The following is a 14177-nucleotide window of genomic DNA, read 5'->3' on the forward strand; positions in this document are numbered from 1 at the left end:
CCAAACAGGCAGGTGCCTCAACATTAGGCTTCAAGAGCACAGGAATAATGTAGACAATATTGCAATTTCTGGGCACCTTGCCAAGCACTGCAAAAAGTGCAAACGTAATGATCCGGACGAAACCTGTTACCCAGATTTCAATCGCTGCACAGTTCTTGCCAGAGGACGGGATAGGATATCCAGGGAAATCGTAGAAGCATTCGAAATCCACAACGCAAAAGAACAATGTGTGAGTGCACCCTCCCTCTGCCTGTCGCAAAAAGAATTGGACTTTCTTAGGGGCAGGGTAAATGTTTAATCCTGTTGTTAAATGCCCCTCCCTGTCTTTTTTGTTAATCACCTTGTGCCGCGATTTTAGTCCCGTTTTTCACCGTTAGTTTAACGCTGTTTTTTGCCTTTTGGCTATGTGCATATCCGTTTTCATCGTTTTCATCGCTTTTACTTCCGTCCCGGCCTCTTACACCGTGGTTTTATCGCTTTTTGTCTTTCTTTCGGCTTTTTCACCTTTTTATCGTTTTTACCCTTGGACGTGACTACACTGTTTCGGTGATTGTGCAGGATCGCCTTGGACACCCCCCCCCCCCCCCCCCCCCCTCTTTGTACTTTATATATGTGTCCTGCTTCGAAATAAAATTTCAGTTGTTAGTCAGCGCCCGTGTCTGTGTCTTCTTCCTTCGTGTTTTCGTCCCGTTCCTTGCGCTGTTATTTCATCATGGATTACCAACTAGCCCGGCATCTTGCACTTCTGATCTTCTCAGTGTGGAGTAGGCTTTGTAGCAGGCAGGGCACACAGTCTGCCTTTATACTCCAACCGCAGATGCTTCCGGCCACCGCTGTGCACTCGTCACGTGGGTGTGACCGAGCCTCCTGAGAGCCAGACTCACCTCGGAGGTGATGGGGAGCCGGCAGTTCGAGGTGAGAGGGCGAGCCAGTTGCTTTTTCCCCGCACCCTGTGCACCACGTTTCCAGGGTAATCAAGCGGAGTTAGGAGGGCCTGCCGACCACTTGAGGCATCTTCATTCTGCACTACAAACACGAATACGCATATATGTGCGTAAAAAGGGATTACAGTCTCCTCTTACACTCTTTTTCAGGGCCAGGGTATGCTGCTCTAGCTCTAGCGCAGATTTCAGTCACGAAATATCGGGGTTTACTCATGATTACGGAGGTGCATGCCAAGAGTGAAGCATATTAAATTTATGCATAAGGTTAGCAATAGGAGTACTAATTTAAACGCGGCGTTGCAATTCTAAGGTTAGCAAATAGAGGCGGCTGAGGCATCGCTTAAAATCTTCTTAACGACTACAACTTCGTATATTTTGAAGGGGCAACTTGTTTCCTCTGCCAGCCGTGAGTATTGCATATTTTTAGCTCTGGAAACGTACCAGGTGCTTGGGCAACAAACCCATTCCGATAAGGGGGTGTTCAAGACGAGAGCTCACTCCTGTTTCACTCCTTTCGTGCTTCGTGTAAACCTCCGTAGTTTTCCGCGCACGTCTTACCGCCCCATTTCTTCGCAGGTTGTGTTTGCTCGAGAAAAGAGATTCAAAATATAAAATTCACTGCTCTAATAGGCGTTTGAAACATTTCCGCCAAATATATTTTATCTTTGATCTGCTTCCGGTGGTTTAATTTTGATGCAGTGATCAGGCGTTGCAGTTAGAATCGCACTCTCTGGGAAAGGTAGCTCTCTTAGAAATTTAGACCGAGAGTTTGGTTCGTATAAGAGCGGTAAGTTACAAAGAAGCTGGCAACCACCGCGACAAGCTAGAACGTGAATACGTTATTCACGGCAGGGTGGTGGATGGGATCCCTGTTGAGTTACTATAAAACAGCGGGTAGGGTTGAACGTGGATTGAAGCTAGTTATTGGAACAAAAGCTCTGTTAAGCGTGATCTCCACTGGCTCAAATCAAATGCCAAGGTGAAGGTCAGGTGCCCACTGTTTTAAATCAAATGTCAAGGTTACGGGTTAAAGTAAAGGTCAAGGTCAAGTACCCAATGGTCGCAGTCGACGTCCAGTGGAGGACGGAAGTTGTACCCCCAGGAGCAGAGCTCTGACTCTGAAGTTGTGGGGAGATCTCGAAATGTTGATTCGTATCCTTTAGAAATGTGAATATAAAAGGGAATGTTTATACCAGAATGGAACATCATTTGTGACCCACATTGCTATTCATGTTAACACTGAAACCATTTCCTACAAATTGCATCACACATGGTTTAATAGTCAAGAAAAAAAATTTTATACCTATTTTGCTCTTTTTATGCAGCAACATTGAATGCGGCTGATAAATAGCTGCTCCGAGAAAGAAACTCTAGGGAAAGTACCTAACCTAACCTAACGTTACCAAATTTAACATGCTGGAAGCTGCAGTCTTATTTTTTGTTGCGTGTTTCCTGGTTTCAGTCCAGTTCAGTTTGTGTTGGATTGTACATGCGAATTCAAGCGTCGCTCTCTATATATCAAGATTTTTCTTATGAACTGCCCTGCTCATTCTATGGCCAGCTAATTATGTGGCCATCGATCTAACATTCGATGTGCTGATTGTGTTGGTTGTGGCCATCGACCGAACATTTGATGTGCTTTTTGCGGCGTTGAAGGGCATGGTGACTGGTTGAAGACATATATCGATTTAACTGAAAGAAGAGTAGTCTCCTAAGCGTGAACACATTAATATAAATGCGGAAATTAGGGCTCTACTGGCACATAAAGCAATGGCTACATATATATTTAACATAACAGCCATGTCGTACACGCAACAAAAAGGCGTTTACGCATGTATGCCGTAGTAGTTGCTTGCCATTTCTTTTAAATTCTGTGTGGAGTCGTTTTTGCGAGAAACATATTAAGGTTATGGCCGGTGTTCTAACAATCACAACTGTCCGCAGATAAGAGCTTGAAAACAGCTTCTCCTCAGTGCGTTATGGTGCCACGGTGGCACAGGGGTTATGGCGCTCGGCTGCTGACCCGGAAGATCCCGACCGCGGCAGTCAAATTTCGATTGATGCGAAATTCTAGAGGCCCGTGTGCTCTACGATGTCAGTGCACATTAAAGAACCCCTAGCGGCCGAAATTTCGGAGCCCTTCACAGCGGCGTCCCTCATAGCCTGAGTCGCTTTGGGACGTTATACCACAAGAAACCAAGTTTTCTCTTAATAAGATGTTAGTAAAGCCGGGCTTATTTTTGATGCGTAATCATCAAGTGTGTGAAAGGATTGCAGTATAGAGCTGCCCGTGGGGAACATCATATACAAACATAAATAAAAAATCAAAATGGGCAGATGTGCAAATTATTTTTTTTTTCACGAGCCTGTTCTGCCCGAATTCACTCGCAGGAGGCTCCCACAAGGCGTCCACGGATGACAGCCCCTGTCCCAAATAAAGAGTGAAAACTAGTGCTGCTTTATTACAGTGTTGCTACCACCCAGAATTATCGGGTCGCGGGTGCTTTTGCCTCAACTTTTCTACTAAAATGAAAATGCTGAGAGAGCCGTTTGTGCCCTCCAAATATTGTAACGGTTGGTTTTAGCCCAATAAATCCTGAAAGAGGACTATTTTTGCACGAGAAAAGTCGATTGTAAAGCCGTTTATTAATCGGCCTCGGAATTGGATTGGATTGTAAAACGTTTATTGCCAACAGTCTGAAGGGCATATAGGCCCCCCGCCTAAACGACGGCCAGAAGGTCTTGGCTCCTGGCGGCGTCTTCGGCCAGTTGGACGACTTTTGTTTGAGTCTCCGGTTCGGAGCTGAGTAGGAGAGCCTCCCATTGTTCAAGTGACTTTATTTTTTGTCCCTCCAGGGGGGCAAAAGGGCATTTCCAGAGAATATGGTTGAGATCCGCTTTGGCCTTACATTGCTTACACTCGTTTGAATATTGTCCCGGATAATAACGACTACACATAACCGGGTTCGGAAACGTATAAGTTTGGAGACGGCGCCAAGAGGTGGCCTGACTCTTTGTCAATGATTTATCAGCAGCGGGGTACTTTGTTCGATTGAGCCTATAATGTTGTGTGATTTCTCTGTAACCTACAAGACGATCCCTGTCTGCGAAGCCCTCGGTATGGCCACTGGCTCGGAAAGCAAGACCTCGAGCCAGTTCGTGAGCTGCTTCATTTCCAGCCAGGGATGCGTGTGCAGGTGTCCAGACTATGCGAATTTTGCGGTCGTCCCTTGCAGTCCGCAGGATTCCGTTCGTCAGAGGGGAGACCCTCCCCTTGGCAAAGTTCATCACTGCTACCTTTGAGTCACTGACTATCATTGACGCATCCGTGCCCACTATTGCAAGTGCGATGGCTGCTTCTTCTGCAATTTCGGGACTGTCCGTCGTGATCGAAGCGCCGGCTCGGAACTTTCACTTAAAATGAAACTTTTTTCTCAAACCTCGGTCAAAACCAAACGAAATGGAATTCCACGATCACGTTTCCGGTGTGAATGATTGGGTAGGCTAACCTGAGGGATCTGCATGAAGAACCATCTGCTGGTCTCCGCAGTTTTCTGGAGAAAGCGCATAACAGTTCTCGACCTCTTTTGAGGCTATAAAAAGTTGTTTACAGCAAAGCTGTCTCTTAATCCGTGCTTTACGTGATCTTACTTTTTTCGCTTTTGTGCTTTGCTGTGTCAGTTTCTGCGAGCGCGGAAGGTTTCGTTGGTTTATGGGGTTTAACATCTCAAAGTGACCCAGGCTATGGAGACGCCGTAGTGAAGTGGTCCGGAAATTTCGACCACCTGGGGTTCTTTAACGTGCAGTGACATCGCACAGTACACGGGCCTCTAGAATTGCGGATCCATAGAACCCACCGCGGCCGGAATCGAACCCGCGTCTCTTGGGTCAGCAGCCGAGCACCAGAACCACTGAGCCACTACGGCAGCGTGCGAGCGCGGAAGGTGCCGATTACCTCAAAACACGTGTATTGTCTGAGACCATAGCACAAAGTAAAAGAGAAATCTATGTCTGGGTATTTTGCCACCACACAATTCTGGAAAGAAGGTGCTCTCCATTCACGTACGTAGAGGAGGCGCGAAAAAGTTGTTCATTCACCAGTTCATTTGCCGTGAATGTAGAACAGAAGTGCACTTCTTTAGAAACCAGGATGGATATCTTTAGTGCGTGTCCAGTTTTTTTGGCTCCTGACATTGCACAGCGCACGGGCCTCTAAAATTTCACCTCCTTTGAATGTCAATGGAGGCGAAATTCCATAGGCCCGTGTACTGTGCGCTGTTAATGCACTTTAAAGAGCCCCAGGTGGTCAGTTTCCGGAGCCCTCCACTACGGCGTCCCGCGATCATAGCCTGAGCCGCTTTTGACGTTAAACCCCCGTAAACCATACCATAACCATGAATGTTTTTGTTGAAGAGGGGTCTCTCTCCTCTTGGTGAACCACTCTCTCCTTTCTTTTTTCAGCGTAAGAAGGTAAAAATGCTTCGTGTGCATTGGCTTTCGTTTAGCAAAGAACGCATCTTTTTACTGAAAGGCAAAAGGCAAATATTCCTTAACATTCCCTTTCACAGAGTTTTATAGTGCGATTGTGGGGTCTATAAGATTAGGAAATCATATGGACATCCTTATCTTGTCTGTACGGTGTTCATAAGCATTCCACATGACGTCTACATGATTTCAATGACAGTGTATGTGCCTTCATACGAAGAACCTAAGATTACATACGAGCTTCCGTATAGTCTATACCTAATGTATAGGCTCCATACTGACTCGATAAGATTTTTTATGGAGACGCATGGAAATATGGTTCGATATTTTCAAAATAAGGCTGAGTTTTTGTCTGTCCATTGTTTTTTTTTGCAGGCGCTCACCAAGTGCGACAGAAATTGAGTAATGGAAGGCAAGCGCAGAGTAATTTTGTAATTAAATTGATTACGAAAGAATAAATTACGTGAACGCAATAGTGCCGAAGTGAATATTGGAACGAAAAATGAAACTACAGCCCTTTTTATCGCACTGGAGCGAGGCGATTCAGTTGGAAGGAAAGGCTTAACGTCTGGCAGCTTAGTGCATACATGATTACGAAAGCTTGACACAAAAATCAAGAAACTGTCGGGCACGTGTACACTGAAAAACGTGCGACCGCCTGAAGCGTAGTGAACGGTATGCGAGTAGCATTTTGGAAGCCGAATCGAATAGGGACAGTTAGGCTATAAACTGAATCGAATACAGAAAAGAAGTGAATAAAATACAAATCAATTATCTACTTGGTTCTTCGCTGTAATTATAATAATATTCGCACAAAATGACTATCGATGCCAAACAGCGAGCAGCTAGCGGCCGCGCTCTAACTGGACACAGACGGAGCACATATTTGGCACTCTGAGGTGCGCAGCACGTAAGCAATATGACAAACTAGAGCCAAATCTCATTTGTTGAGAGGTATGAGAGGAGTTATGACCAATGACCTCGGATACCTGGCATTAATCAAGGGTTTACTGAACCTGGCTGAATCCTGCAGCGTCACCGAGTCTGGGAGGCCATATGTTTGTGTGTTATGAGTTTTGCAATAATGGATCGCGTCGCAGCGCTCAAAACGAAGATCATTCGCGGCAGCGTACTGTGCGATGTTGATGTGGGGCCTGTTTTTGAAGGAGGCGTCGAAGAAAAGTCACTCGAAAACTATTCGAACACTTGGACTCGTATTAGATTCGTTCCGAAGATTATTGAGCGTGAACTATTTCTTCGTTCAGCTAAACGAAAAGGAGCGTATGGAATTCGAAATTTGAAAATATCGGATAGTCGCACACCCCTACTAGAGACAAAGACCAAAGACGGTCATCATGGGTACTCTGTTTTGCTCTCCTTTACATCGGCCAAACTACAATCACGCTTTCCTAAATCTGTTTTTAGATTTCTTTCGTTTAGTGAGACTTTACGTCCCAAAGCGACTCAATGTCTGAAACCTACCGAAGTGACTCGCACAGCACACGGGCCTCTAGCCTTTCGCCTCCATCAAAACGCAAGTCCCTCGTCCGGGATCGAACCACCGCGTCTTCCATGTCAGCAGCCGAACACCATAACCAACAAGCGACCGTGGCGGACATGGTTCGTAGAGTTTCTAGGTTATGGTGCAATTGACGTCACCTATAACCGAGAAACACCGTCGCTATCCTCTGCATTGTGTGTACGACATTAGCATCAATATGAGGCGCTCTTCGCAGGTGGCACTCGGCGTTTTGGATGTGGACTGGGGCTAGAATCCCGGGATCAGGGATTCAGCAGCCGCCTCGTACGTTCTGATTTCAGGAGCTGTCCCGTTTCCTCGGGTTGCAAGCGAGTCGGTAAGTGCATGGGGCGACTTTCTACTGCAACTGAACTTTCTACTGCCCCGCTACATCACAGGGGCCGGGCGAAACGTGAAGCTACCATACCTACCCCATGACGTTTGTCTCCGTTATTGAAATGAGTGCCTAACAAGGTGGCTGTTTTCGATAGCAGCGTTGCCCGTTACAGGGAGATTCAAAGCAAAAATGTTTCACCAAAAGTATGGTGTTTGGAAGGTGGCTTTCGAATGCACTAATTTGTTGTGCAGTTAACCTCGGATGCACGGAGCAGAACTAAAAGCGCATGTTTTGTATGTCGGGAAACGTGACTTAATTCACTTCTCAAAATAGCGAGCTGGAGCGGTATATGTGGTTTCATAGCTGGAGCTGGCAGTTTGTTTTAAACCTATCGAGGTGGAGGAGGACACATGGCCATGTGCACAGCGCCCGTGTGACATAGCTGGAGCTGGCAGTTTGTTTTAAACCTATCGAGGTGGAGGAGGACACATGGCCATGTCCACAGCGCCCGTGTGAAGCAAGGATAATTGGCGCAGCCGCTTGCAGGAAGTTTGTGCTAACCTCCTCGCGGCGCTCTCGTGTTTCGGATTGGCAGAATAAGGATAGCGGAGATGACTGCAAAAACGTGAAACCTTGTAATTCACTTGATTAGGATTAACACTGAATGTTGTCAGCTCAACAGCTGTCGGTAGTGCATTGAAGCTGTGAGTAGCCTGGGTTGACGATCTAAGGGGAACTGAAACGGTTTTAGAATTCGATGAGTTTAAGGTTGCCGAATGAGCGAAATGTGCAGGTAAAGCCTAAGAAATCACTTAGCTCTAGCATTTGAAATGGTGAAGTAATCGCCGAATAAAGTCGTTGTCGGCGTTCAGGCTTCTCTGAAGTGCACAGCGACGGTCAGAGGCACCGATAATGACGTCAAGTAAGACGGTATTATGTTTCCAGCGAAGAAACGGTTATTCCATGGAATTAAACCGACGCAATCGAAGGTGAAGCTCACGATGCATTGTTTGGCATCATCTGACGACGACAGCAGCATGCAGGCGTAAGCAGCGAACATCTGAAATTTCGGCAACAATGACGTCACTGTCGAATTTCCCCGCACTCCCCCAACGTAGTGAGAAGAAGCCTAAACATCGTCACGGTTTCAATCGAGGATTATGTCAACATTTTAAATTCCAGTGCAAAAATACTTTGCAAGGTTTATGTAGAAGCTTGATAGATTAGATTTCTTGAATAACCTCGAATTCTGAATACATTGTTTCAGTTTCCTTTAAATAAGCGTGTCATCAACATTGAGGCACTAATAGGAGACCAAAATTTTTCCCTTGCAGTCACCGCTGCTGCGCAGTGGGTGCAGCGATGTCCCAATCAACATCCACGGAGCCCAGCACGAGTAACATGTCCGGCTTGGTGGCCTGCCAAGAAAGGGCCTGCGAGCAAGACCATCTCCGATGTGGCTGAATATGCTGTTCTGACGCAGGCACCGATCCGAGAGGTGAGTGACTCATGACCTGCTATTGGCACAAAATGTGATTATGTGCACACCCTCGCTCCGCTTTGAGGGCGGGGTAGCTCGAACGATTGTAGATAGGCGACGCATAGCAGGCGGCACCGAGCGCAGGCTGATGCGCATGATAAGGAAAGGACGAGTAGGCAGAACCCAGGCACAGCGGAGTGCTTGGGCAGGAACGATCCCTGATGCTGTCGCACTGCAGTCTTAAGCGTCATGTTGTGGCGAAAAAAGAAGTGTCCGCGACTGCGAAGTGGTACACAAAGAGCACCCTAGGATGCCGGAGGGACCCATTACCGCTCTCGTATGGTAGGTACCCTTAAGGCGGAATGCAAGTGTCACCTCCGGCGAAAGGTTAATTACTGCGTGGTGTGCTGCTTTGATTTTTTTCTAACACAGCGCTGAACTTCTCAGAGTTTCTGAATACAAGTATCTCGGTAAGTTCATAGTTTAACATCTGCGTTGAGACCTTCATGTTACACACATTGTCTTCTTATAGTTAAAGACCTGCGTTGGGACCCTCATATTGCCTACATTATGCATAACCTCGTGACAAAATTATTTTAAGCGATGTTGTCGCACCTCTTTAAGATGTTAAGCTTCTAGAGTACAAATCTCTCACATCTCTCTAAAACTAAGCTCATGTCTTTCACCAAGGAGCCACTCATTCCTAATACTGCAGAATTCACAACAAGAAACCAGTTTTTGGGCATGAATCTTCAGTCTGACTTGTCATGGAATAATCATGTATTGCCTCTTCTAGAATATGGTAATATAATACGGGATCCATTCACTTTTCTCACTACCAATTAAGTCGACAGGGTGCAAAAGAAAGCAATCAGGCTTACTTTCAATCAGTATGGTGTTACAACCTTTACTGAACTCAGGAAAAGAACTGGTTCGAGGGCGTTATTTGACAAAAATAATATTGTGCGCCTGCGTTTCCTATGTGAAGTTGAGGAAGGCCATTTGAAAAGCAACACTTATCAACAAGTCACATTTTCTTCTTGTTATGCTTTGTTGCCTTTTCACCTTGTTGCCTTTAGAAACAAGAATGTTTTTAAATACCCTTTCTTTCACGCACAATACTCGAGTGGAGCATCCTTGACAGTATGTGGGTTCAAGTCGATGACGTGGGTAACCCTACCTTGTCTTTGCCTCGAGTCCTCAATCTGGATGAGACCACCCTGCTTTTAACAAGAAAGGAAAACCTCCAGCGCCGCACACGTGCTCTAATCCCTCCATGTGCGGTAACCCTCCCCTGTGGTTTTTGCCCGTGCAGCGAGGGCTGTGCTTCGGAGCACCAGGGTCGGGGTTGCCATAACTCCAGCCGCGGCTCGAAAGTGGCTGCAATTCCAAGGTGTATATCCCCGTCTCGAGTGTCCAGTCTGCAAACACAGAAATCTTGGGGCCGACATTCCCCACCTGGGGCGCTATGCTGGAAGTCCCGAGTTTGCTGAAACTCGGAATCTTCCCGAGCTCTGGCGACGCCCTCAGAAGAGTGAACTAATGGTAGCAAGACAAAATCCCACCCTCGTCACGCCTCAAACTTCATTGGGTTATCTGGATATATTCCGTGCTTTATCATCACATCGGCGCCACCTCATGTGCTTCTTGGGCGGTCTACAAAGAACGGGTCACGTGAGCCAACCGCCGGTGCACTTTTCATTTGTGTGTCGCTCCACCAAGTGCACTGCGTGTGCAATTAGACAAACAAGGTTTGTTGAATTTTATAATGCACTTAATACACCTTTATAAGCATTTTATAGTGTGCAAGATTTGGATTTAAAGCGCTTTGGAGTGATTTATGCATTACTAAATTTTGCTTCGTACCGCCAGGGAACGCTACCAACGCCCGTCATCAGCTGACCGCCAATGGCGACGAGGTACATGTGGAACGCTGTGAAGGCTACGGAAGTAGTCCGCAAAAAAAAATAAATAGAGGTGTATCACTCCGCGCTGTTCTGTGGCCGTGTGGTCTAACGCGTCGCTCCGGAGAGTGACAGGCAAGGGGAGCGCGTGGGTTCAAATCCCGCATGGTGAAACTTTTTTATCTCACATTTTTTTTTCACCGCCAGTTGAATTTCGCCTGACTTGAATGAGAAAACTCGTTTTATTCAGAATCGCTTGAATATTATGCCGTGTTCTGAAATGAACTGCATGCATCTGTTCATTTCATGCATACCGCGTTAATGTGAGCTGTCCGAAATTCGTTGTCAATGAGCTCGCACCGCCTTTTGGTCAGCAGTGGCGGTTATCTTCCTGATTCTGCAGCATTGTGACTATACTTTTTAGATGCAAGTGAGAGGTTTGTGCGAAAGATGACATTCACTCGTCGGATTTAATTAATTAGCACAGTGGTGAGTGCTCTGCAGTGGCCCGATTAACAAGTGGCCATCTGCAACTTTCGATTTCGCCGTTGCCGAGGAGCCCACTTTTTTTTTGTGGGCCTCTCTTAAGGCACCTGGCATGTTATGAATTGTTCTGTGGAACCGGTCAGCGGCTGATCCAGTCTTCGCCAAAAGAATCTGGGACCGACTTTGGCACTGTGCTGTAGAGTAGCCGAAAGGACTTGGCGAGAACAATTATTTTTTACTGATTGCAATGTTCAATGCATAATGTGCCTTCCTCGTGAAATAGTTGGCCTTCACCATGTCAGGGCTGGACTTCGAAGGGGCCTTTACGCCAATGTAGGTCCCGTGGACGCATCCCACGAGGTCTGTGATGCCGCCGCGCAGAAGGAAACGCTCCTCAAGATACGCAGTCGTGGGCAAAGCGAGCCACCGCTTCTGCACAGCCGCGTCGATAAGCGCGTCGGAGACGTCCCTCACACAGCAGCTCTCAGTGCTTTATTGGCGTCCAATAAAGCGGTCTGCGCCGACGCTCCCCTGGAAGCTCCCGGTCGCGAACAACCGGAGGGCGCAGAGGACTTGCTCTTCGACCGAAAGCGAATGAAGCCCGATACGCACTCTCCGCAGGCGTGGGTCGTCGCCTAACTATTTACACAACCATCGCACCGATCTTTTGGAGAGGCGAAAATGTCACTGAAATTCGTCGTCGGCCATGGCAGTAAACGGGTCCAGCCAGCCGTACTGACATTTGCCGTCAGAGGAAGCGATTACCCAGGCCCCAGGCTGCTGCTGCTGCCGCCATGACAGTCCCGAGATGAATTCGGTGCACTTCACCGTTCACGAGTTTAGCTCCGAGTTCACCTGTCAATCCAAACCATTGGTCACGCCCCCGGCGTGCCGTACATATATTATAGGCGTACGCGCTATCGGTGGCCACTCCCAACATCCCTGCCGGCTACAGGTATGCTGCGCGGTTGTGGTGATTGCCGACAGACATCGACGATGTTGACCATCGAAATATAACAGGGAAAACGGACGTCAGAGCTGATAAATCTAAGCACCTCTGCGAAGGACAGGCAACGTGGCGAAAGCCGCCGATTTTTTTTCTCGCATACCAAGATTGCACAACACTATAGCCTGTTGCAACCACGTAAGACACAGCACAACGCTGAAGGCGCGTCACACCTGCTTGCAAGGCGTCAAACACGGAGCACGACGACGAACCGGTGCTTGGAGAACGTCCTACTCCAACAACATCGCATCACAGGTGTTTGGCTTGGCCGTCCTTTCATCGGTGGTAAAGCTCAGGATCAACGTGTCAAACACATCTGGGATCGACAAAGACCCAGTGTTTGTAATTTCCAGCACGCAAGCACTGCGTACGTCACAACCGTAACACCTTTCTCTGTTATAAGTCCGATTCCATTATTACAAACAGGATCCCTCACCTGCCCGAATGATATTAATGCTATGTCCCGGCGGTATACAACGGCGATCGACGATAGTGACCAAACCATTCCGCAAAACCTTGAAGTGCGCGACGTTAACAAATACTACGCAGGTACGCGCGCCAACCTCTTCACAGCTTTTAGTCAGCGTCTGATGACATAGGATGAGTTGTGTCGCTGGGTAGCACGCTCTTCGCATCCGCAGTGCACTAAAGAGGCGTTACACACAACAGGCATACGTAATGAATCATTGAATACAGCCAAACAGCAATTTTTTTTCTCACAGCGCATCACGGCCGCTCGCACGACCAATTTCTACCGCTGAGATTCGCCAAGAGCGTACTAAAAGCAATGGTTGGCCATAGCGGGGTGCGGCAGTGGCCGTAGCAGCGGAGAACTCCACCTGAGGTCACTGCAGAAAGCAGCAGTGACGCGGGGGTGCAGTGAAGTTCAGTTTTTTGCTTTTGTTTATTATGCAAGCCAGAAGATGCATGACTGTTATATTTTGATATACGACACAATAAAATATATTATCCCAATGGCCGAAAAATAAGGCAGATTCAGCGTGTAGTAGTTGCCCAGTCTTTCCAGTCGAAGGCAGCGCTGCCGGTGGCGTGTCAGCGCAGGGGTCTCTCGTTTTCGACACGGTGGGTTGCCGCTCTAGTTCGTATGCAAGCCACGCGGCAAGCAATGGCCTCACTATCGCCTCTAGCGGCAGAAAGTGTCAAATCTTTGTTAATTTCCTAAAGCTATGCTTTTCAACAACGCTTCATTGGATTCAGATTTTAAAATACATTTGAAAATTAACAAAATGTTCATAATGTTATCTGTTGCCTTTTAACGTATCCGAGAGAAGAGAAAGGGTTGATACAAGAGTGCACCTAGTGCGCACTGTTCGTCTTCGGAAATGGAGAGACAGAGAGCCTGAAAGAAAAGACACGCCTTATGCACGCCTTTGACGCGCCCGAAAAGGCGTGTCAAACTGCTAGCGGCGAGTGTGCAGATAGATACCAGATAAGTCACGATTTCGCGATTGCTGATATGGCGCTGATAACTTCAGGTAGCGCTGCGGCCTGGTATTGCGCAGTGTATTGTGTTTGAAGTGTGAAACAGGCGCGCAGGGTGCGCTTGTATCGCCTTTACGTGGCTTTATCTCTACATTTTAGTGTCCGCTGCCTGCGCACGTTCCGCGCTATCTTCGTTCACTGACTGCCGTCATCGCAAACTCGGATGAAACTCGGGCGAGCGCCAAACTCGGGCCTTCCGGCATAGCGCCCCTGCTGTGGGTTTGCCCAGCGCTGAAGCCGACAAGAATTCGGTCAATCGCGGCAGCGGGCCTTTCACCGACATACACTGCTTGAACACAGGGACCACAACATCGTTCAATCCTCGGTTTCATAAGATCGGCGAACCTTTTTCTCATTTATTTAAGGATCCTTGTCATCCGTCATTACGTACCATTTTATGACCTGAGGCAATAAACATTTCTTAACGAAAAAATCAGCCGTTGATTGAACTTATGATGTGAGATCTGTCCAAGGTCTATATCCCTGTCTCGAGTGTCCAGTCTGCAAACACAG

At 47.4% G+C, this 14177-nt stretch overlaps 1 protein-coding gene across 28 annotated transcripts in view; it reads left to right on the forward strand.

The window, feature by feature from the left end:
• LOC149347673 (uncharacterized) overlaps positions 1–14177 on the forward strand; it is an 81045-nt gene that overhangs the window by 50014 nt on the left and 16854 nt on the right. For all 28 annotated transcript variants that reach the window (XR_016292598.1, XR_016292593.1, XR_016292594.1 and 25 more), the window contains 3 exons: positions 818–915; positions 7166–7285; positions 8620–8783. Coding sequence is in view for 1 of the 28 variants with exons in the window: in XM_089587282.1 (XP_089443408.1) it covers positions 818–915; positions 7166–7285; positions 8620–8783 (382 nt within the window). In the remaining 27 variants the exon portion in view is untranslated. The remainder of the gene's footprint in view (positions 1–817; positions 916–7165; positions 7286–8619; positions 8784–14177) is intronic.

The sequence above is a fragment of the Amblyomma mixtum genome, chromosome 4 (genome assembly GCF_055824585.1).
Source record: "Amblyomma mixtum isolate Tamu chromosome 4, ASM5582458v1, whole genome shotgun sequence".
NCBI lineage: Eukaryota > Metazoa > Arthropoda > Arachnida > Ixodida > Ixodidae > Amblyomma > Amblyomma mixtum.